Source organism: Dromiciops gliroides, chromosome 4 (assembly GCF_019393635.1).
Source record: "Dromiciops gliroides isolate mDroGli1 chromosome 4, mDroGli1.pri, whole genome shotgun sequence".
NCBI lineage: Eukaryota > Metazoa > Chordata > Mammalia > Microbiotheria > Microbiotheriidae > Dromiciops > Dromiciops gliroides.
The window spans coordinates 475679233-475704024 of NC_057864.1; the positions used below are offsets into that span (position 1 = coordinate 475679233).

General features: G+C 42.6%; 1 protein-coding gene across 3 annotated transcripts in view; it reads right to left on the reverse strand.

The window, feature by feature from the left end:
• The window catches only part of EIF4H (eukaryotic translation initiation factor 4H), a 33677-nt gene extending 9381 nt beyond the window's left edge, over positions 1–24296 (reverse strand). For all 3 annotated transcript variants that reach the window (XM_043964460.1, XM_043964459.1, XM_043964458.1), the window contains exons 1-2: positions 24145–24296; positions 1328–1515 (exon numbers count right to left, since the gene is read on the reverse strand). In XM_043964460.1, the coding sequence (XP_043820395.1) occupies positions 1328–1515; positions 24145–24203 (247 nt within the window). In that variant the 5' untranslated portion in view covers positions 24204–24296. The remainder of the gene's footprint in view (positions 1–1327; positions 1516–24144) is intronic.
• Positions 24297–24792: the final 496 nt, after the last annotated feature.

The window sequence follows — 24792 nt, forward strand, 5'->3', positions numbered from 1 at the left end:
CCCAGAAAGCAGAATATCAATGGAGAGAAGTCAGTCAGACCACAGCTCAAAATAAACAGGCACAGCTCCCTAGCCATCAGGACCACCCCAAGATGGGACGCTCTGCCTCCTCGCCTCCTCAGTGTGTGGTTTTCCCCCCACAGGTGGTTCCAAACAGCATGGGGCACGGTATAATAAAGGTAATTCCTGCATTGGCTAAGGGCTGACCTTTGGGAGCTGATGATCCTAACAAGGTTTTGGTTTTTTTAATCTATGTAAATGTGTGTAAACTAAGCAAACTATTCTGAACATACTGATTTTAAATATCCACATACATACAATGATATATGATGTATATAACAAGCATAGCTACAAGTTAAGAAGCATTTATTAAGGGTCCTGTTCTTCAAGGGAGTCACACATGAAACCAAGCAAGAGCAGCTGGAAGATCTCAGGGTAAAGATGCTAGCGAGTCAGGGCCAAAGGCCCCCCAGGGGGAGGTGGCATTGGAGCGGCATCTTAAAGGAACCCAAGAAATCTTCAGAGAAGGTGAGGAAGGATGCCCCTGGATCTAAAGAGGGCGGATGGAGGGTCATGTGTGAGAATGTCAATGCAGAAAATGCCTTAATCTTTCAAGCCTCCTTCCCCTCCACTGTTCACCAAGATCTTCTGTTTATTCATCCTCTTCCTAAGCATCTTTCCAGGTTTCTTCCTATTCTTCACACTTCATCTATCCCAGTATCCCATGACATTTATGGACCAGAATGTCAGGGGCGCCACTTGCCGTGTTTGCAGGGCTGCTACAGAGGTCTCGGAGCAGACACTGATTTGGGTCTGGATAATGCTCTCTCAGGACAAGCTGCCAGCCCGTCACTTTCCATTGTCCTGTTCTCAGGGCTGTGCATTCAGGAATGACCTATTAGGTTCTCCTTCCATATGGGGCACAAACAGTCACATACTGGGCAGCACTGGCCACACTCCTCATTCCCAAAGACCCCAAGCCATGAGGCTGGGAGTCAGGGCTGGGCTGAAGTGGAACACACCTGGAGGATCCTGACGACAGGGTCTTAGCAGCATCGTTTTTTACTCTCTAAAGTGTTACTTATTGATGACTGCCACACAGGTCGCACTTGGGGCGACAGTGAGGTGGACCCAAGCACCATGACTACAAACACAATACTTAAACAGTTGCATGCATTCTAGGTCCTCAAATGAAACCACGATCTATCCAAACCCACAGTCGCAGCCACAAGGGAACAAAACACGTTCTCTGGCTCCCGGAGCTCCCGCTGACCCTCAATAAACTTCACAAAAACATCAGCAGGAACCTCTCGGCTCCAGAACTCACCTTTAAATTTGTCCGTTTCTTTATCTCTGACTAGCCGGACGCTCCTTACACTGAGATCCTTGAAGATCGCATCTATGTCTCCCTGAACAGTATTGAAAGGCAGATTTCCTACATAGGCTGTGTAAGGGGGCTCTGTGGGCAGCTCCTTCTGACTCCGGGAACCATGGCCACCAGCACTGCCACGGGACCTAAGGAAGCAAACACAAGTGAAGGGATTGTGGTGACTACTCAGTCCTAACCCCCTGGGAGCTTCAGAGCCTGAAGGGCCCTTAGGTTAGTCAGCCCCTCCTCATTTGAAGGAAGAGGAAACTGAGGCCCCCAAAGGCCAAGTAACTTCCCCAGGGAAATACAGCTCCTAAGTAAGTGGTTTTTTAAGTAAGTCTTTTTAAGCCTCCTGCTCTAGCCACTATGCCAGCGGGGCATCATCCTGAAGGTCGTTCTCTTTTAATCTGTAATCTCCCCTCCCCCAATTAAAAATGAGACCAATGACTTAAAAAGAAGATTTTACCACTTAGCCTGTTATTGTTACTGTGAAAGGCTGACCAAAAAGCCTGTTGATGTACTTCTGTGTGTGTGTGTGTGGGGGGGGGGGTGTTAAATTAAATCAAACCCATTTCCTGACATTCTTAACTCTTCAGTGCTCACCAAAAACGTTACTGTAAAATCCGCACCTGACCGAGTTCTTTTACCTCCACCCTATTAGCTTTTCCTGGGCAAGCCCGGCACAAAGCGGTGATTAAAGACTGATTGGGGGGCAGCTAGGTGGCGCAGTGGATAGAGTACCGGCCCTGGAGTCAGGAGGACCTGAGTTCAAAGCCAGCCTCAGACACTTAACACTTACTAGCTGTGTGACCTTGGGCAAGTCACTTAACCCCAATTGCCTCACCAAAAAAAAAAAAAAAGACTGATTGGGTGAAGGACTACGCTTGGAGCAGGGGCTCGCGTCTGGGAATCAGAGGAACACCCTCATACTCCTTTCTCTAACAGTCCATATACTGGGACTTTTAGCTTCATCGGGGCAGACTCACTAGAGTGTCAGAGACTTTCACCCCTCCTGGTGAGAGATGCAATGTGACAGGAGGAAGCAGAGCCAGGAACAATAGCAATGTACAAAGAAGTAAAAGCTTCCCTCTAAGGAGGCCTGCAATGTCAACCACCTCAACTTAAAGCAAAGGACTGACCATTTCTCCGGGTTGTTACAAAGGGTGCTGTGATAAACAAAGAAGGGAGGGATATGTTTAGAAATTACGATATTAAAAAACCCAGAACAGCTCAGCAAAAGGAAGTGTTAGGGGGCAGCTAGGTGGCGCAGTGGATAAGACACCCGCCCTGGAGTCAGGAGGACCTGAGTTCAAATCAGGCCTCAGACACTTAACACTTACTAGCTGTGTGACCCTGGGCAAGTCACTTAACCCCAATTGCCTCACTAAAAACAAAACAAAACAAAACAAACGGAAGTGTTAGTAATTAGGGTTGAGTATCAAACCTATGATACTGGCTGGGCCAGAGCCATCCCCCAAATCTCAGTCTCTCAATCAATCAATCAATCTCCATTTCTCTCTGTCTCCGCCTCCCCATACCCCAACACACACACACACACACACACACACACACACACACACACACACACACACACACACACACACACACCACTCTTCACTGAGTAGGTGTCATTCAAAGCCAAACAGTCTAAGTAGACCCAACACAAAGCTTTTATTCCACTGGCAGAAGAGCCACTTAGGCCTCAAGCAAGTGCCTTCTACAATACAGATACAATAAGAGTCACAAAGATATCAGATGATATCTGATATACATTAATGTAGTTTAGGAATCTTTCACACACACACACACACGCGCGCGCGCGCACACACAATCTGTATTTGTGTGTAATTTTATGGTTCTTATAAAGTGCTTTCATCTGTATCATCTCATCTGATCCTCACAACAATCCATTAAAGGAGAAGCTATTAACGCTAATAGATCGATGAGGAGACCAAGGCAAAACGATAGTGAGCTGTGGGCCCACGATATAGCGTGGTTATGAAATGTCTGAGTCGACAATTGAACCCATATCTTCCTGGTGCCAGTCAGGACTCTACCCATTCTACTATGATACCTTTGGCCTTTAAATTGTTTTTTGTTTTTTTTTTTTTAGAATTCCTAGGGGCGGCTAGGTGGAGTAGTGGATAGAGCACCAGCCCTGGAGTCAGGAGTACCCGAGTTCAAATCCAGCCTCAGACACTTAACACTTACTAGCTGTGTGACCCTGGGCAAGTCACTTAACCCCAACTGCCTGACTAAAGAAAAAAAAAAAAGAATTCCTGGTTTAGGGAACTTGCACTGAATGAAGCTGGCCACATAAGCAGACCAGAGGGTTCTGTGAGGCACTGAGCCAGTACTTATTAGAGGTGGGCCTCAAACCCAAGTCTTCCTGATTTTAGCTGCCTCCCACCAGTGAGGCTTGCCAGGTTCTTATAGAGAGAAGACTTACCAGGGCAATACAATTCCACCTCTAGGAGATATTGCCATTCTCACAAAGCGGAGGGGAGAATTCAGAGCCTTCTCTGTGACCTGCTGATTTACTTGATCTAAAGCTGGCCGGTACATAGCTGTTGTAGCTTCCTAACTGGACCTCAACTGCCTAAGTTTCATGGCTGCATACGCACATTTATTTCTAGAAACCATGGGTTCTTAACCTTTTTTGGGGGGTGTTATGCTCATACTTAGGACTACAAAGGAAACCAATGGTAATGAAATAGTCAGCAAAACCACAAATTATCTTGCTTGCCCCAAAGGTTGGCATTTGATTAAAGTAAAATGGTTTTCATCAACTTATACCCTAAAATGATAACAAATTTACTAACTGGAATATCTAACCTATACTCATTAACATGACAATTTTATGAACAAAGGATTTTCAAATGCAATGGGGAGTTCCCAACTATACATGACTTTAGATCTGTAAAGGCTGGTTTAAAAAACTAAAGTACCTCACTGTACAATTTTTATCCCAATAAAGAAGCCACTGCCCCCACCCTGAGCTTCCATGGCATCCAAATTTCTAGAAATTGTAAACCCCAATATAGCTTTAAGATGTATTTGAATGGATGAATGTATGTGGTTTGGAATCTGAACCCATAAGTTATAAAGTCCTCCACCATAAAAACAAAAAGACAAAAACTCTAACTTCTAACAAGCGAAACTATTCTCCAAGTGCTAAGTCAGTACCACAGGGGCCACAGACCACAATGTTTCAAGATATGAACTCAGTTGAGATTTCAAAAGTCTAGCTGAAATAAAGATTCAACTTAAAGCATTCTAAATGAATGAAAATTGAATTCTAAGACAAAAACCCTGACGTTATTTCTCAACCCTATTTTGGACAAAACCAAAAAACCACCGAACACTTAAGTTTAGTATATGAGGACAAAGTAGTTCCAACAGCAGATAGTTATAGAGTTTTCCAGGAGTTCAAATTTGTGGCAAACTCCTATCTGCTACAAAAGTCTTGAGACGTCCTTTCAAGTAGTAAGGTATTCTTTATTGTGAGTGACAACCAACTTTTAATAAAGATATTCTAGACAGTTTGGATTTAAAACTTTGCAAATACACATAGACGTATAACTTGTTATAGGAGACTTGTGATATGCCAAGGCAAGCACACATTATGAAATTAAAAAGCAAAAAAAATCCCAAGCTATATTAGCTTCTCTTCTTAGGTGACTCCTTTATTCCAGGAAATGTAGGTATTTCCTTCACAATTAACGCCAAAACTTCTGCTAACTCATCCATATCTTTCTACCAGTGTGAAGATGCACACATGCAAGAAACACATCTGAAAATGTCTTCACATGCAAAGAATAAGTTGGCTTTTTTCCCCTTTCAAAAAGAAAATGGGTCACATTTCAAACACTGCCTGAAAAGACAGACAGTGCTATGGAAATGCCCCATGGCCTGCATTCCTGTTCCACTGATTTCTATGAAGGACAACTCTCTAAAGACAAATTTCCAGCTCCACGAATGTCAGTATTTGTGAAAGGGAAACTAACATTTGTCTACATTTTCACCAAAAGGCACTAAGTATTGTTGGGGGACCACAGGAGTGAAACACTGGTTGGATAAAGAGATCTTATGAAGGGTCTTCTTCACACGATTCAATTTCCTCCATCTCTTTGGCCCATGTAAAAAGCAGGGGTCCAGGCTGAGCGCCTGATGAACCTCTCCAATGAATGCCCTGGTGGCTACCTTCTTGTTCCAGTGGTTGCATCCAGTTATCTGCACATGACTGGCTGGCCCACTTCCCTTCCTGGCCGTACATGCCCTTGTTGTCTTAGGTGGCTTCTTATGTGAAATCAACACGCTGCCACCCATTTCTCTCTTCCATGTCTCCCTTTCCACTGCCTTTTGGGATGCCACTTGCAACCGACTTTTTTTGAGACCATGGTGTTCCCTAGTTTGCAACCACAGGGGATCAATGGGAGAAAATGGGTATTAAAAGATGAGCTTGTGCAGAAATAAGCAGCTTAAGATCACTAAAAGCACTACTGGATGTCCTGGCACCATCCAAGCCTTCTCTCTTGGTGTCTGTGCCTTGCGCTCCTGTCCATGTGCACAACCAACCCAGGACATATGTACATAGGTTAACTCAATGGGTCATCCCACCAGTTACATCTGGCCAACAAAGACTTTGCTCTAATGTTTTCAGTGCACATGGTTTCACCTCTCTTCTGAATCATTCCGGATTTCAAGATGGCAGCCTCGTTCCAGGGTTTAATGTAATTAGTTACATATCATCTATAGATAAGAACAGCCGGTTATCTCCTCCATCTAACAAAGTGCCTGGCACAAAGCAGGTGCTTCATACTAGTTACTTCTTTAATGAACAAGTAATCTGTGGAGGCTCCCCTTCAGGACATCAATGAAGGCCTATGGTAAGTAAACCTCTGTTTCTCCATTTCCCTGTTTTCTATGTCACTGCACAGCAAGGACCAATATGACCCCCACAGTCATGTGTCAGACTTTTGTATAATTCTAACACACATGAGAGATCCCTTTAGGAATGGTTGTTTTTGTCCCACCCTGTCCAACACCTCAAAAACCAACACAGAGACAATGTGGGAATGTTATGTTCCCTATACCTGCTAATTGTATAAATATAAATGTATATTATGATGTTGAAAAAAACCTGACTGCTCCCTCTCCTGTTCTCAGTAAGAATTTCTCTGGTAAGTGGGTAGACTGTTACAGATTTTAGATATATGAAGACAGAGTAGTTGCTGATGTCCTCCGAGTCACATATTGGGGGGGCGGGGGTTGCCTCACAAAATTACTGTTCTCCTTTCCTTTGAATGTTTGCCTCAGAGATACCTTGAGAATCATGCCCCAAGCACTTTCAGAATTAAGCACAGATTGTTCCTTATGTATCTGGTCAGGTGCAGGCATATACCTAATGTCATCCTCATCGCCCCTCTTCAAATAGTCCATCACAAATGGGTGCTGACTCCCTCAGGGTGCCGTGATTTGTTTCATTTGTTTGTTATCTTCCATTCTCCTTTCTATTTATTTCTCTAAATGCCCTCAATGGCCAGAACCTCTCCCAAGTGGAGAGACAAAGAGTTCATTAGGAAAAGGAGTTTCTAGGCTCATTTGGCTACTGTGTTGAGGAAGCCCTTCCTTTTAATTAAAAAAAATTTTTTTTGCGGGGCAACCGGGGGGGGGGGGGGTGTAGGTAAGTGACTTGCCCAGGGTCACACAAGCTAGTAAGTGTCAAGTGTCTGAGGCTGGATTTGAACTCAGGAACTCCTGAATCCAGGGCCAGAGCTTTATCCACTGCGCCACCTGGCTGCCCCAAGCCCTTCATTTTAAATCAAGTCAGTGGCTCTATGAAGCAGAGAGATCTTGGAGGGTGTTAAAATTCTTAATCCCACCATAAATACTTGTTTAACAGTTATATTTTTCATCTGTCATCTATGTCCAACAATGAAGGGAGAAGAGACCACTGGAGGAACTGAACTCCATCCACACTGACAATCCAATCATGAATTAAGTCAGAAAATATAAACCAGGGACACACCAGTTTAAGGGAGACATACTAAAAAAATCAGGTCAGAGTTGTAAGAGTTGGTTTCATACTGTGTTCAAGAAGAACAATGATTTCATAGTACACTTACACATCACAATTTTCAGTAGTCAAGATAAGCATAACAGCACCATGAATTACCCAACCTATATACTACTACCACCCCTTTCAGAAAATAAAGTAGAGAAGTCATAAGAATTTGGCAAACCCCTCCAAACTGAGGAAATGTTCTTTGAGTTCTCAGTGACTTGAATAAAAGAACAAAAAACAGTGTTGGAAAACATGGTTTGGGTTTGAGAACTGAAAGGCCAAAAGCTTATAGACAAAAAGGCGTCTCTATGAGGACCATGAAATGTCATAACTCAAAGGTTCTACCCATTTCCTGATTCATAAACTTTGCATTTACTTACATAGGACACCCATTAACAGATTTTCTGGCAAGAGACATTTCATTTTGTCTAAAAGCTTAATAATTCCCTATTAATTTATATAAAACTCAATTACAATTATCTACTTGGTCAAAATCTGAGGCAGGTATTATTCTGGAAAACACATAATTTCATCATTTATGTCAATATCCTTAAATGTAAATGACTAGCCCCACATTTTAACTCCAGGAATAACTTCAGGAATTTTAACTTTTAGGAATAAGTCAAGTTTCATGAAACTCCCTCAAATAAGTTCTAACAGTTAACAGCACCATGGTCATCCCAATACTGCCAAGTATACTTCCCAAGAATCACTGCTTCACTTCTGTCAGCTAAAAGAAATATCATTTTTAATATTCTCTGAATTGTGCCTCAGACTTTTAATTGTAAAGCATGTATGATATTAATCTAAATCAATAAAATTTTGGCTGCCTTTTCAAGTCAAATTGGTACAAGAAACCAACGAAAAAGCTTTTGAACCAATGTACTGGTTCGATGGCAGGTTATAGGGGAGATGGTATCAAAGTCAGCACCTTGAAAAAAAACCCAACTCCCCATTTCTCTTCCAACAGCCACAGGGAGTTTCAACACGTTTGCAGTCAGAGTCTAAGTCACTGAGAATTAAAATGACTGCACAACAAGACACAAACGGAATAGAGTTTCTATGAAAAAAACTGGAATTCAACCTGAATATTTCAAGGGTATGAAGGAACGTAGTAAAACAGAATAAAAAATTTTAGTCCTAGAAGTATTCACTTGTTTCACTGCTAATGAGCTTTTAAGAGGTTGCCCTACAACACTGTATATAGGTTTTACCAGTCTGCTGAAATCCTCTTGACCCTCAAAATTTCTTAACAGTCCAATGTAGTCCTTCCTACAAGTAATGGTTAGGAATAGCACTGACCCTTTCCTTCTTCCTGTCAGTAGCTTCCAAAAAGGTTTTGCTGTTATTAGTATAAAGCAGTTCACCATATTTACCACTGGATGTGTGAGTGAGTGTGTGACAATGGTCTGGAAAAAAAAAAGATAAAGCATTTATTAAGCGCTTAATATGTTCCAAGTATTTTGCTGGGTGTTGGGGATACAAAGTCAGGCCCTTCCATTCTCACACACAGAAAGGAGCAGGGAAGGGTGGTGGTGGTGGAAGGCGTATGAAGGACAAGGGGGCAAAGTCAACAAGTCTGGAGAGCTGGGAGGGAAGTGACCACAGAGAGCCAGCACTCTTCAACATTGAGAAAAGGAGCCAAAGGGCAGAGGAATCTTCAGGATAAAAAGCCTGTTGGCTAAGAGGTGGAAGAATCAGGAGGGGAAAGTGAGCCCAGATGCCAGCTGGGGCTCCAGCACATTTGACTCAAGTTCCAAAGGAACGTGGGCTCTCCCAGCTCCAGCTCATTAGCAGCAACTCCACATATACCATTCTGCAAATGGCAGCCACCTATTAGATAACCCTGATCCATGACTCCCTTTCGCCCACTAATCCTTCCTACCACCCTAAGTGTAAAAGAATGCTGGGCTGTAGGGGCAGCTAGGTGGCTCAGTGGATAGAGCACCGGCCCTGGAGTCAGGAGGACCTGAGTTCAAATCCGACCTCAAACACTTAACACTTACTAGCTGTGTGACCTTGGGCAAGTCACTTAACCCCAACTGCCTCACTAAAAAAAAAAAAAAAAAAGAATGCTGGGCTGTGCTCCATATAATAAAGCTGACAACAGCACCAGTTCATTTACAAATTTGGATGTCATATCAAACAATCAAGGTAGCACTTAATAGAACTATACAACATAATAAAATTCACCTGAAGATGTCTAGGATCTCAAGGGAAGGAATTTTTAAAAGGGTAAAAATAAAGAGACAATAAAATAGCATTTCTAGACCTCAAATTATATCATAAAGTGATCAAAATGTTGCTATAAAGTTCAAGGAAATGTATTACTCACAAGGAATGCAAAAATGTTAAATACCTTTTTTGAACAAGAGTGTAAGTAAGACAGCATTAGGCTCCATCCAATCAGATGCTTTTTCAGTCAAGAAGCAAGCAGCAAAGTGGGATCTAGTATTGTCTACATTTTTCATTCAAATACAAAGGCAGTGAAGCTGTAGTACCCTAAAGCAGGGCTTCTTAAACTTTGACCACTTGTGACCCTTTTTGCCTGAGAAATTTTTAAGCAACCCTGGACATAAAGGGATATAAAATAGTTAGACACAACCTTTCACTGTTGCCAAATTTTTTGACCCCCCCCATATTCAGTTACAACCCCATATGGGGTCATGACCCACAGCTTAAGAAGCTTGGCACTATAGAATACTCTTGTGAAAGCCTGCCTGTTTTCCCTAATACCCTCACATCAAGGATGTGAAGAAATGAAGCTGAAAATTCTGTGTAGAAAGTAGGTATTTGGGAAAAAAAGGAAAAAAAAAAGAAAAAAAAGGGGCAGCTAGATGGTGCAGTGGATAGAGCACTGGCCCTGGAGTCAGGAGTACCTGAATTCAAATCCGATCTCAAACACTTAACACTTGCTAGCTGTGTGACCCTGGGCAAGTCACTTAACCCCAATTGCCTCACTAAAAAAACAAAAAATAGAAAATAGGTATTTGGGTTGGCAGTTGTTGAGGTTCTTAGTTGCCCCCTCCCCTATAGTAAGAGGAACCGGAAGGTTTTCCTTCAGATACTTTCTGAATTGATCCTTCAATAATACCCCTTTATTGTGTTGCTCCCTGTATCGTGATCTCCCATGGCATTTAGTTTAATCCAGCCATTTTCTCAATCTTTGATTAGTTACAATCTAAGTGTGTGATGGTTCTACTCTTCTACTGTTCTTCCTTTTTTGTTTGTTTTTTTTTTGGGGGGGGGGGCAGTGAGGGTTAAGTGACTTGCCCAGGGTCACACAGCTAGTTAAGTGTCAAGTGTCTGAGGCTGGATTTGAACTCAGATCCTCCTGAATCCAGCAACCAATTTGTTATAAAAATCTTTGTAGATCTTTTTCATTTTTCTTCTGTTTGCTGTCCTATTTCCATTTTTGTCTTTAAATGCCCTGGGGATGACTTTGCTCTCTTGCCAAGCTTTCTTTAGACTGGTTTTAAGTTCCAATGCATCTTGTTTATGAGGTAACAATACTGATAATCCTACATCATCATTCTCTATAAAATTTTACAACTGAGTTTACATTCTAATCCGGCATCGCCTTTGGTCACCATATATCACTTCGCCTGGCAGGAAAAAACCCTGTTCACCAACTCTCTGATCATAAATATGAGGCAAAGAATAAACAGGGAGATGTGCAATTTCCAGAGGGGGAGGAGAAACAGTGCAGAGTCCAAGTTGAAGAGAGATCACCTGTGAATAGTGAGGCCTCCCAGATAAGACGATCCTGGTTGCAACAAGCCTGGAAACATTGTAAAGCCTCCTGAGACAGCTCTAAATACTTAAAAATGCTTGCCCACAACATTCACACAGGAAAAGATCAAGTAGATAAAAAATACTGATCGGTCAGATTGTATATGGGAACTATATGCATATCTGAGATAGACAGCTAAAACAGACAAGTTAGATCTAGAAGAGTGGACTGGACTGCCTTCAGAAAATTACAAAGCTCCTTTAATGATGACCCCCCACAAAAAAACTTCCCTTGGAAACAAATACATCTTTTTTATACTAATATTCTACTGCCATATGACCGTGAGACCTAAAAGACTGAAAAACTGAAGAGGCCCAGGGTGGATATGAGCAGGCTGTAACATAACTATTGAGGAACTTCAAAGTCTTCAAAGTATAAAGGAAAAAAGTCATTAGGGAAAAGTCTGACAGGAATAGAAGGCGGCCTGAGGAATATCATGAGATGGGCCAAGCACGCTGCTGTGTGATGTATAGCAGGACAAAATAGGGAAGGCCTCCAGCATGGTGACCGGAGCCATTATGACTTATAGGAGGGGACATTCAAATCACCAAGTTCATCACATCTGAATAATCATCAAGACGATCTGGCATTTATGAAAAAATAGAAAAACAGACCAGTCTAAAGAATAAAGAAACATGCGGGCAGCGAGGTGGTGTAGTGGATAAAGCACTGGCCCTGGAGTCAGGAGGACCTGAGTTCAAATCTGACCTCAGACACTTGACAATTACTAACTGCGTGACCCTGGGCAAGTCACTTAACCCTCACTGCCCCCCCCGCCCCCCACAAAAAAAGAAGAAACAAACATCACATCAAGAACCCGGTGTTCAATAAACCCCAAAATGTAAGTTGCTTGGGGGAAACTAGAAAAGTGTAGCAGGTTAGGTTTTAAGCCAGCATCTTGTGTCATATAACCTCAATATATTCTAAATGGATATGATACAAGACTGGTAGAAGGACACACAATAAAATTGAGAAGGGAATGAGATCTGGAATCCCTTATGGCTATGGCTTAGGGGGGAGAGAGGGAGGGTTCTTGATCAAACAAAGGATAGTGGTAAGCATGAAAGATAAAACTAGATAATTTTATTCCATAAAATTGAAAAATATTTTCACAAACAAAATCAATGCAACTGGGGTATGAGCTGTCAGCTAGGAAAACTCTGCATCACATTTCTCTGATAAGGGTATCATATCCAAAGTAAACAGGAAAACAAATAACATTAGATAGAAATGTGATCAAAGGCTATGAAGAAAAAAATTCTCAAAAAGAATTACAAATTATTCACAATCTGATGAAAAATTGCTCCAAATCAACTAAGAAATGTCCAGGAAAGATTTCTATGAACTGATACAGAATAAAGTGAGCAGAACCAGTAGAATTTATAACAATTTATTGTGTCAATAAGAACTTATACCATAACAACACTGAAAAAAACATGCAATGATCAGCCATGATCCCAGAGGACTGATAAGAATACCACCCGCTTCCTAGAAGGGAGGCAATGGATTAAAATATGACAAATGGGATACATTGTGGGACAAAGACAATATGGAAATTTGTTTTGCTCCATTAAGCAAATTTTCACATGGGTTTCATTTTTTTTTTGGATGGACAAGAAGGGAGGTGAAAGAAAATAAATCCTTTTTGGATGAAAAAAAGTTTAAAAAAATCAAAAGGAGAGGGCAGCTAGGTGGCACAGTGGATAGAGCACCGGCCCTGAATTCAGGAGGACCTGAGTTCAAATCTGACCTCAGACACTTAATACTTACTAGTTGTGTGACCCAGGGCAAGTCACTTAACCCCAATTGCCTCAGCCAAAAAAAAAAAAACCTCAAAAGGAGAAATGCAAAACCAAAACAACTGAGGTTTATTCTCACTCAGAAAACCAGCAAAGATGGCAAAATATGAAAACATTTTACATTGTAGAATGACAGGCATGCTAATAAACTCCTATGATTTGCCCCAATCATTTTGGAGAGCAATTTGGAGCTTTACTTATAAAAAAGTGGCTAAAGGGGCAGCTAGGTGGTACAGTGTATAAAGCACCAGCCCTGGATTCAGGAAGACCTGAGTTCAAATCCTAATCAGACACTTGACGCTCACTAGCTATGTGAGCCTGCGCAAATCACTTAACCCTTACTGCCCCTCAAAAAAAAAAAAAAAAGAAAAAAGAAAAAGTAGCTAAAATGTCCATACCCTTTGATCCAATAATCCCATAGCTAAATATATACCCTAAAGAAGTTAAAGGTCTCATATACACCAAAATATTAAGAACAGCTCTCTTGTGGTGCAGTGGATAAAGCACCAGCCCTGGATTCAGGAGTACCTGAGTTCAAATCCAGCTTCAGACACTTGACACTAGCTGTGTGACCCTGGGCAAGTCACTTAACCTCCATTGCCCCGCAAAAAAAAAAAAACAACAACAGCTCTCTTGTGGTAGCAAAGAATGAGAAGTACAACAATAATGCAATATTACTATGCTATAAGAAATGATGCATATTAAGAACTCAGAGAAGCACAGGAAAATATATGAACAGATGCACTGAAGTCCAAACCTAAAACACAATGCAAATTTTTTTTTAAGTGAGGCAATTGGGGTTAAGTGACCTGCCCAGGGTCACACAGCTAGTAAGTGTTAAGTGTCTGAGGCTGGATGTGAACTCAGGTCCTCCTGACTCCAGGGCTGGTGCTCTATCCACTGCGCCACCTAGCTGCCCTACAATGTAATTTTAAAGGAGAAAAAAAATGAAACTGGACACTTTGTAATTACAATGAGTATGCTTAGTTCTGGAGTCTGAGGAAAAGAACCCCCCCCCCTCCTTTATTTGCAGAGGTCAGGGAGAGAGGCTAAGGAATACTGGTCTAGATATTGTATTTACCATCAGACAGGGTTGATATATTGGTTAGTTTTGCTGAAATAATCCCCAGAATATTTTTTAAAATTATTGTTTGTTATACAGAAAGGCTTTCTGGGTAGAGGTATAGTTAGAAATGAAGATGCCAAAGAGACTAATGAATTTTTTTAAAAAAATAAGTACTATGGGGCATCTAGGTGGCGCAGTGGATAAAGAACTGGCCCTGGATTCAGGAGGTCTTGAGTTCAAATGCAACCTGACACTTGACACTAGCTGTGTGACCTCGGGCAAGTCACTTAACCCTCACTGCCCCCCAATAAACAAAACACTACAAAAAAATAAGTACTATGAGGACGGGGAGTGTCCATGTCATTAATAAACATTTACTAAATATACCCATTGGACTTAAGAGAATGCACATTTATTAAGCACCTGTGTATGTGCCAGGCACCAAGCTAAGCACTTTAAGAATATTTCATGGGATCCTAACAACCACCTTGGGAAATCTTGAGGCACAGGGAGGGCAGGTGACACAGCCAGTAAAACTTGAACTTGGCCATATTTTCACTCAGTTCTTCCTGACAAGAGGCCTGATGCTCTAGCCACCGTGCCCCTTCACTGCCATAGATGCTAAAGGGAGTCAGTCTCCTCCTGCCTTGTTAGGATGTTTAGGGATAACGACAGCTAGTATTTATATGACCTTTTGAGGTCTGTGCAGCACTTTACATGTTAGCTCATTTTATCCTCATAACAACCCTATGAGGTTGTCGCTAGTTCATTATGTATAAATAAAGCCAATTCTAAGGGATAGCCCCTAGAGATCTTTCTCATCTTCTTTAAGAATGATGTAAAGGAGGGGCAGCTAGGTGGTGCAGTGCTTTAAAGCACCAGCCCTGAATTCTGGAGGATCTGAGCTCAAATCTGGCCTTGGACAATTGACACTAGCTGTATGACCCTGGGCAAGTCACTTAACCCTCACTGCCCCACCCCCTAAAAAATGTTGTAAAGGAGACTGATGAAAGCTGGGCTAGATGGATTAATCCTTTCCAATTCAGACTAGTTCATGTTAGCATGGTCCTCAGTGGAGAATTAGAAGCCCCCCCTGCCAAAAAAAACAATGCTATGAAGCATTGTTATTTTGATCTTTATTCAGCCTTAACAAAATATTCAACAAGAAATTTTGTAGGATAAAGTATTATTTTCAAATACATGTAGATGTTATTGAGATTAAGAATCACTTAAGGGGCGGCCAGGTGGCGCAGTGGATAAAGCACCGGCCCTGGATTCAGGAGTTCCTGAGTTCAAATCCGGCCTCAGACACTTGACACTTACTAGCTGTGTGACCTTGGGCAAGTCACTTAACCCCCATTGCCCTGCAAAACAAACAAACAAACAAAAACAAAACAAAAAAAGAATCACTTAAAAGCATTACTGAATTCATAACAGTTTTCTGTCATTTACTTGATACAGAAGCCACATGATATCAGAACATCTATTAAGCAAGTCTGCAGACTAAGAGACACGTAGGAGGAAAAGCCATTCTCCAATAGCTAGGTGGTCAAAGGACATGGACAAAGAGTTCTCAAATGAATTGACTATTGACAACCATATAAAAGAATGCTCTGAATCACTAATAAGAGATATGCAAATCAAAACAGCATGGCTGTTTCACCCCACACCCAGCAAACTGGCAAAGTAGACAAAAGAGGGAGGAGTTCTAAGATTGGCATAGTAATACATTGCTTAGTTGGGCTATGAATCAGTGCAGCCATTCTGGAAAACAATTTGGAATTATGCAAATAAAGTGACTTAAAGGTCCAAACCCCTTTGACCTATTAGATTCCAGTACCACAATTTGTTTAGCCATTTCCCTATCTACTCTATTGCCACAAAAACTGCAGCTATAAATATTTTGGTTTATGTGGGGTTTTCTTTTTATCAATAACCCCCTTGGGAGTATTAGACATATCCTAAGGGGGTTATTACTATAGGAAATGAATGTAACTACAGAGATATGTGGAAAGATTAATGAGTTCTGATACAAAATGAAGTAAACAGAGGCTAGAAAAAAGTTATTACAAAAACAAGCATGGCCCCTAAAAAGAGATGAGAAGATACTCCAACCCCACTCTTTTGCAGAGGTGGAAGGTATCCACAGGGATGGAATATTACCTATATTTTCAAACTTTTTTGATGTACTGATTGGGTATGCTGCTCTCATCTTTTTCTTTAAAAAATATATGTTAAATGGATTATAATTGTTTACATGATGAATATAAAACAACATGGCAATTATATTGCTATATAAGATGGTTCTTTGGTCAAGGAGAGATGGAGAAATTCTGGTGATGAAAAAATAAAGAAAAATAGCAAAATATTTTTAAAAGGTGGTCTACAGAATTTGACATTAAAAGGGAGTCTTCAGGGGCAGCTAGGTGGCACAGTGGATAGAGCACCGGCCCTGGAATCAGGAGTGCCTGAGTTCAAATCAGGCCTCAGACACTTAACACTTACTAGCTGTGTGACCCTGGGCAAGTCACTTAACCCCAATTGCCTCACTAAAAAACAAAATTAAAAAGGGAGTCTTCTTTAGGGTTGGTGAGTAGGTTACGCTCACTTTACTGTAAACACCTACTGAAAATTGTACAAATAATCGTAAATCTATCTTATGTTAATACAAAGTACATTACAAAGAGTTCATTTAGATCTCATAATCATGAGGCGGGCACTGGAAATCAAAGCCCACTTTACAGATAAAGCTGAGTGAGGCACAGTGGTTTCACCAAAAAGATCAATCTAGTAAATTCGCAGCAGATACATAAGGCCAGACCCTTCCTCCTGAGTTCAGCGTTTGACTGCAGCACCTATTTACATTTTGGCTGGGCATTAGTACATGACTGAAAGCTTCACCAGAAATATTCCATTAGAGTCTACACATTTTGGAAATCACAGGGCTTAAAAAAAAAACCAAACAAGCCTGGTGAAACTTACCTGAAGGAAAGCAGAAGACCAGAACGTAAGTGCACATACCACGAGATTATGACGATACACATTAGAAGCAAAATTATAAACGAAGGTAATACTTTTCCCTACCTCAATCAATTAAACATTTTTCAAGCACCTACTATGTGCCAGGTACCATGTCAGGTTCTGTGGAAACAAAAAAGACAATCTCTGCCCTCAAGAAATTAATATTCCACTGATGTCATAACTAACACACATCAATATGTACAAAACACAAGGTAGTTTTGGAAAGGCGGCACTAGAACATTGGGGTTGCAGAGACAGATGTGGCAAAGCATTTCAACTATATCATTTCAATAATCTGAAAAATGTCCTCTCCATACCTTATTTTCCTTCTCTGCAAAGTAAAACTTTAAGGATGTTTAAATATGGCTATAAAAGAACTTTATAAATATGGTCTGTTATATGAATATTTAATAACAACAATAAAGGTTTTTACAAGTACTACTAAATAACACCTACAGCTCCATTTGCTAATGAAGGCCACGACTGGTACTTGGAGCAAAACAAATCAGACAGTTCATGAGTATGGTCACAAGTTTGACCTGTTCAAAGCAAGCCGGGCGGAGTCTGAACTAGATCCTCCAGAGGGAGTATAGGGGGCATTATTAGACAATCACCTATCTCCCTACCTTACCCAATGCAAAAACCTTACATGTTGATGCTTTTAACCAAATGAGACTTTCTTAATCTGTAAAATGGGGAACTTTGACCAAATGCCCCTGAAGACCCCTCCTAGGATGACTTCTAGGCATCAGTGAACAGTAAGAAACAGTAATAAGTTTTATCTTTAAGGGAACCACCTCCCAGTTTTCAGAGATCCAAGAAGCCACACCAAAAAATATTAGCTTCTAATAAACAAATCATTCTGCATGATTCAAAAATACATCTATTGAGGCCAACTAAATAGAGAAGCAGTATCCTTCCACGAGGAACTTTTGCCTGGCTCGTAAGACAAAACACAAAAAACAATCTGATTAACGACATACCAAGTAAGAATAAGAGGCTTTAAAGGAGGTCGAATGTAGGAAATCAGATCAAGACATTTTTTTTCCCGTTTGTTAGGGGAAAGGAAGCTCGAAAGAGACAAAGAACTAAGCGTGGCTAGGGCCCTAGTGGGCAGAATAGGAAATGAAGGAAGAGAGGCTGGACTGTGTAGAAGGCCTTAAAGTTTAAAGGAGCTGTAAGGTTTAAGAATCAGGTTCTCGTAGGTGGGCAAGCCACAACATAAGAAGAGATGTTTAAACAACAACCACCCACAAATAATTTATTAATACTCAAGGAACATTTTCTAATCACACCCCTGAGCATCTAATACTGAGAGAACCAGGAACAAGAAGCTGATTTCAATGATAAAATATACAATGCAAATGACCAAACAAGTGCCTTTCTTCCATACTCTGATGTGCTTCTAGAAAATAAACTTTCCATTCACTGGCTGGTAACCTAAAAGCGGTTCTTAAACTTGTTTTATAACTTATCAAACACAACTCTACAACTTTGTTTTATAAAAGCTTTGCTTTGCTAAGTTATTCTTTCATGTCACTCGCTTCCTTAGCGATCCTGTCTATTTTATGCATTTCACATGATTCTGAGAAGGGCTCCAGGTTTCACTAGCTGATGCCAAGAGATTAAGAACCCCGGATGTAGAGGGAGAGTCCCATTACGGTTGCTCTAGCATCAAAAAAGAAGGATTAACCCTTATTTGTCCACGGCACTGTACGAGATCCTATATAAATATGGGGAGGTTACTGGAGCCCTGAAAGCATCTGTGTACCACATAGTGTTGTCTCCTAGAAGGCAGGCACCAACCAATTATCCCAGTAGTGGATCTAGAGCCTAGAACTATATTGCACACAGTAGGGGTTTAATAAATGGCTTTTGGAGTAAAATGATGGAGTAAAATGATATTAATATAAAGAAAAACACACCACATTGAAAATTCAGTGATCAGATAATAAACAAGAATATTTATGTTCTATTCAAAGCAAAGCCCAGAAAATGTATGGTAAGAACCTCTGGTAAATGATGGAGAATCATTAAAAACTGTTTTAAGTTATGGTAAGTTTTTCCATTAAAGACAAGATACCTTAGAAATGCTAGAGAATTTCCAGTCAAGTTAACCATAAGCTAACAAAGGAAAATGATCCAAATGTTATCAACTACACAAAAAGCAGACAGAACAAAATGAGCAAAAGCCTATTTATATAGAAACACCAGGTCCTAAAAGCTATTTTCCTGAATAACTGAATCATTTTAAGACTCAAATTATGAATTTCCATTCTATAGCCCAAGTTGTTTCTAAAATACCCACCCCCCAATATTGTGATTGTACAAAGAGGAAGGGATTCCTTCCCTTGGCAGGTCACCTTAAATTACTAACTAACCTGAAATAAAATAAATGTGGAAGCACGCTCTTAACCACCACCTGATATTTCCGGGCTTGCATTTTGTTTTCTATTCTTTTAGACTTGTGACTCGACCATAAGTATTGCAGTCTGCCAGTTCTTATAGGGGTTGGACTAGATAGATCTCTTAAGTCAAGTCCCTTGCAACACTATGAATTTAACTGTAGTACAGATAGTATTCTATCACTTCAATTTAAAATAAAACATTGGGAGAAGTCCTAGGTGTGTGTATGATAAGGTCTTTACTGCTCAGTCCTCATCAATTCCTAGGGCACTCTCCAGTGGGCCCCTATTACTTGCACTGGGACCAAATGTCAAGTTCTTTGCCACATAAAGCCCTTCACAACTTGGCCCCTTTTAGCTCTACCAGTCTTCTCGCCATTTCTTCAAAAACGATGCTTCTGTCTCCTGACTCCAGGCCTAGAATGCTTCCCCAAGATTGGCCTCCAATACCACCTTCTGCAGGAGGCCTGTACCTGGACTCCCACCTCCCAAATCTTCCCCTCAAACTGCCTTTCACTTCATATGCACTTTTGTTTGTACCTAATTACTGACATGTTGCCCCCATTAAAAAACAATGAGGATAGGGACTGGTTTTCTTAGTATCCCAGCACAGTGTTTAATAAATGCTTGCTGAATAATTGGAATAATTGATAACTGGCTCTGCTTAGGTTGCATCCTCACCTGTAATGATCCTTGAAGTTTTCTGAACCTTTGGGGGTCCTTTTTTATTCCCTATTGTATTCCCCCCATCTACATCTATCAAGTCAGTTCTATCCAAGAGGAATTGTGGGATTTAGAAATTCTCAGGCGAGATGGAAATACCAAAACAACATTTTGGGGGATCTCAGATAAGTTTACACATTCTAAGTATAAACCTCAAATAAAAAAATATTTGTATTCTCCATAATGATACTTGTTTATTACTGAGTCAGATATAAGACCATTATTTCATATAATTTTTTAAAAAATCCTCCCTAACCACCCTAAGGCTTTAGAGATACAGCAACAGACACTTAGAGAATGGAGGTGGAGGGGGGAGGAAGAGTGTTAGGGGATGGAAGGTATTTCATGGCACAGTAAGGGAAGAACCAGAGAGAACCACTAACAATTTCTTCCATTCCTATAATCACACTAAGAAACCAACAACCAAGTTGTGGATAGCAGGGTACTGTACTGACAATAAATTCATCCCCCTCAAGATAGTGACTTGTTAAAAGGTAGGGGTGGGGAAACTTCAGCATCCAGCACACCTTAAGCACATATGGCAGAGATCTGGGTTTAGGCTTTTACTGACAATTACAGATGCCAATTATTTCTACCAGCTGACATAGCAAACATCAATTAAAACTGTTGTCATTTCTTTGGAGCTAAAACTTAAAAAAAGCTTCCGACCCCACACATTCCAAGTTTAACTTCTATCAAATGCAGTTAAGATCTCTTCTAAATGCACTAAGTTTGAACCTGGCTGAGTTAACCCTGCGCCACTGAAGTTGCAGCTTTACCAGGTTATTTCTAGCATTTAACATTCTGGTAACCTCAGTCCCCATGACTTTAAGTCCCCAATCCCATTGCTATTTTCAAGGTTAACATGCTTTGCTAATATTAAGCATTCATGGAGCTCTAGTCCTGTAAGTCCATTTATATAGCAATCCTTAATAACTGCACCCCCGATAGGAAAAAAGAAGATAGAAACAAAGCAATTTACAAGTCACAAAAATAGTCGCTCAAAATTTTTTATGTCCATTTATTTAGGATTTGGTTATCAATTTCTTGCAAAAAATAAGACCCTCACCTGCTGGTCACTTTAGTGCTTTCCAAATTTCTTAATGTTTCTTCTAAAAGGTAATAAATTAACCAAAAAAGAATAGACTGACATATCAGGTAAAAGATCTGCCAGAAGTAGGTGGAGTTGGGAGTGGGGGGATGGCGGCAAAATGCCTGTGAAACAGTCCACACTCAGTTGCTCTTCCCCCCCCCCATCCCCTGGAGGAAAAAAAAAGGGGGGGAGGGCTTGTTAGGTTTTGACAGTGCAAAGCTTAGGAAGAATGTAGTAAACCTGACTCTACCCAGAGGATAAGGTCTCCAGGTCCTCTGAATGAAGTATACACTCAGTCCAGGCTTCTCTTTTGCACTGAAGACACACACTAAGCTCCCCCCTCTTTGTATCTCAGCACTCAGAAGAGCGCCTTGCACATAGTAGGTACACAGTATTTTCTAAATTAACCTAGCCCTTCATGATACATACCATGGAGACAGCATCTGAAACTTCAGTTTGAATAATACAGGCTCCCCATTCAACAACAGTTCTTACATACTATTGGATGCAATAATTTCAATCACGCTAGAGACCACTGTTCTCTTGGGATAAAATGTAAATTACTTCATTATTTACTTTGAGTTTATTGCATACTTTGTGTTTAGTTTTCTCTAAATCTATTCCTTGCACCATAGCTACCTTCAAGTCCTAGGCTACAGAAGTTTTAGGAAATTAAACCAGTCTCATTTAATTCTTTAGATATGAAATCAATTTCTTAACTCCATAAGGGTGACATGTAATAAGAGAGTTGAGGATATAATAAAAAGATGCATTCTGGATTCCAAATTAAGATGGAATACTACTCCACCTCCATTCCCATTTTTTTTTGGTCTCCAACTTATACAACTGCCCATCCTTTGAATTGACCAGCCGATTTGTCTGAAATGGAATAACACATTTGATTTAAAATAGCATCTTTAAGGAATTTTTTTGCCTATAACTCCACGAAGCTGCAAATTAACTGGTCTTTTTCAAACTACAAAATCACCTGAGATGCTCAAGAATTATATTATTCTTGGACAGAAAGGGGAAAATGCCTGAGTCCACTCAGATAATCACTTATCTAGAGCCAGAGGGAACCTAAGATGTCACCTAGATCAACCCCCTCCTTTTACAGATGGGGAAATGAGGCACAGGGAAGTATCTGAGATGGAATAAGAAGCCCAGGTCTTCCTCCAAAGCTAATTAATGGTCTTTCCACTTTAGGATTGGGCTTAAGTAGGCTTAAAGACCCACTCTAGGGGCAGCTAGTTGGCACAGTGGATAAGGCACCGGCCCTGGAGTCTGGAGGACCTGAGTTCAAATCCGACCTCAGACACTTAACACTTACTAGCTGTGCGACCCTGGGCAAGTCGCTTAACCCCAATTGCCTCACTAAAAAAAAAAAAAAAAAAAAAGACCCACTCTACTCTAAATCGAACTACATATGCTCCAAGCTACTCTCATTATTATCACTATAATTCATACTGAATGATGTACAAAAAGCTGCTACCTGAAAAACCTGCCAAAGGCAAGATAATTATTATATTATTCAAAGTATAATTTTTATTAAACAAGGCCCCACGCATTCACCAATCAAGACCTCGTGCTATATAGAACGATACACGTATTTGACTAATTACTATCGTTGGTGCACGTACAAAAGCATCCTTTCGTTCGGAGCTGTTCTCGGGCCAGTGCATTAACACAAACAACTGTTCATTCAACGAAGATACTTTTTTTTTCTTCTTTTTTTTGCCCGGGGGCGGGGGAGGGGGCCGCCAACTCGGGAGGCGGGGTATTAATGTAGCTCAGCAGCTTAAACAACGAACTAGATGTTATTAGCTACTGTTGTTATTACCCTAGCAAAGTAACTAATTCTTTTAGAAAAGCAAAGGGGGAAAAAAACCTACGTACCCTTAGCAGAAATAACAATGTTCCTACCCTCCTTGTAAAAACAGTTATAAAGTAACCAATAATTATAACAAATAAAAAAACCCAATGCGGTTTCCTCCAGTTAATAAGTGACGTTTTTATTGACCAAGGAATGGAGCTATCTTTTGTAAGACCTAAAATTAAAAAAAAAAAAAAAGCACACTTGTGCCACCACCGCCCCCCCCCCGCCCAGTTTGAAGTCGGAAGGAGGGTCGGGGCCTTCCCTACCCCTCCGCCCTTGGAGGAGCAACGGGAGGAAGGATGCTCTAGGATGCGGGGCGCTCCTGTCGGTAACAGACCGATCCCCCCCTTCCCCTTGGGGGCCCCTAGGTCTGCATCAGCCCTCTGGGAAATGGGGGAGGAGGGGGGAGAACAGAAGGCGGGGAGGGGACACGGAGGGGGGAGGGGGAGGCCGGGGCATAAAGGCCGCGGACCCGGCGAGGGACCGGAGGCGGGGAAGCCGAAGGCGCACGAGCAGCACCCCCGCCCCGTGCCCCGACCTTAACCCCGGGCGCTAGCGGGGAGGATCGGGGCCGGGCCGGGATGCAGGCCGGGCTGGGCCCGTGGCCTGGGCAGCCTCCTCGGCCGCTCCCCGCGCTCCCCTCACTGGCTGGGCCCGGGCCGCGCTGCAGCTCCCGGCGGGCCGGGTTGCGGCCTAACCGCCGGGCGGGCCAGGTCGGGCCAAGGCCGCGGCCTCCTCATCCTCCTCCTTGTCGTCTCCTCCCGCGCCCGCCCGCCCGCCGGGCCCGGCCTCCCTCCGCACACACGCCGCCCGCCGCGGGGCGGGAAGCCTCCTCGCCTCGGCTCGGCCCGCCCTCAGCCCCGGCCCATCCCGCCTCCCCAGGCCCGGCGGGCGCAGGGCCTCGTCTTCCTTTAGCGCCCCCGCCGCCTCACCCTCTGCCGCCGCCGAAGCTGCTGTAGGCCCGATCGTCGTAGGTATCGAAGTCCGCCATTTGCCGTCTCCGCTCCGAGAGGAACCAGGGCGAGCGAGGAAGGACCCCGCAATATAACTCTCCCCCCCCGCCCCGCCCCGAGGCCGGGGCTGCCCGCCGCGCTGCCTGATCGCAAACCGTCCGCACGCACGCACGCACGCACGCAGCCGCCGCTGCGGCGACCGCAGCCGCGGCAGCAGCACGGGCGCACGCACGTACTCACGTACGCACGCCCGCCGCGCCGCGCCGCCACGCCGCGCCCGCCGCCCTGCGGCTCGGCTGGGCTGGGCTGGACTCCGACCGATTTCCCCTTCCCTCCACCCTCGGCTCTCCTCCCTCCTCCCCCCCTCCCTTCTCCGCCCTGGCACCCCCGGCGCCTTCTGCGCGCCCCCCGCCCTGGCCCCATTGTGTGCTGGCCGGCCTCCCTCCGACAGCGCCCCCGCCCGTCCGGGGGGCTTAGTGCGCGGCGCGGCGCGCCGCCCGCCTCGAGGCCGGGGCTGTCACTCACCCGGAGAACTGGGCGGGAGCCCGGGGGCGCGGGTTCGAATCCTTCCTCCGGGGCTCCGCTCCCCCACCCTCCGGGCCTCACTTTCCCTTTCTGGAAAAGGAA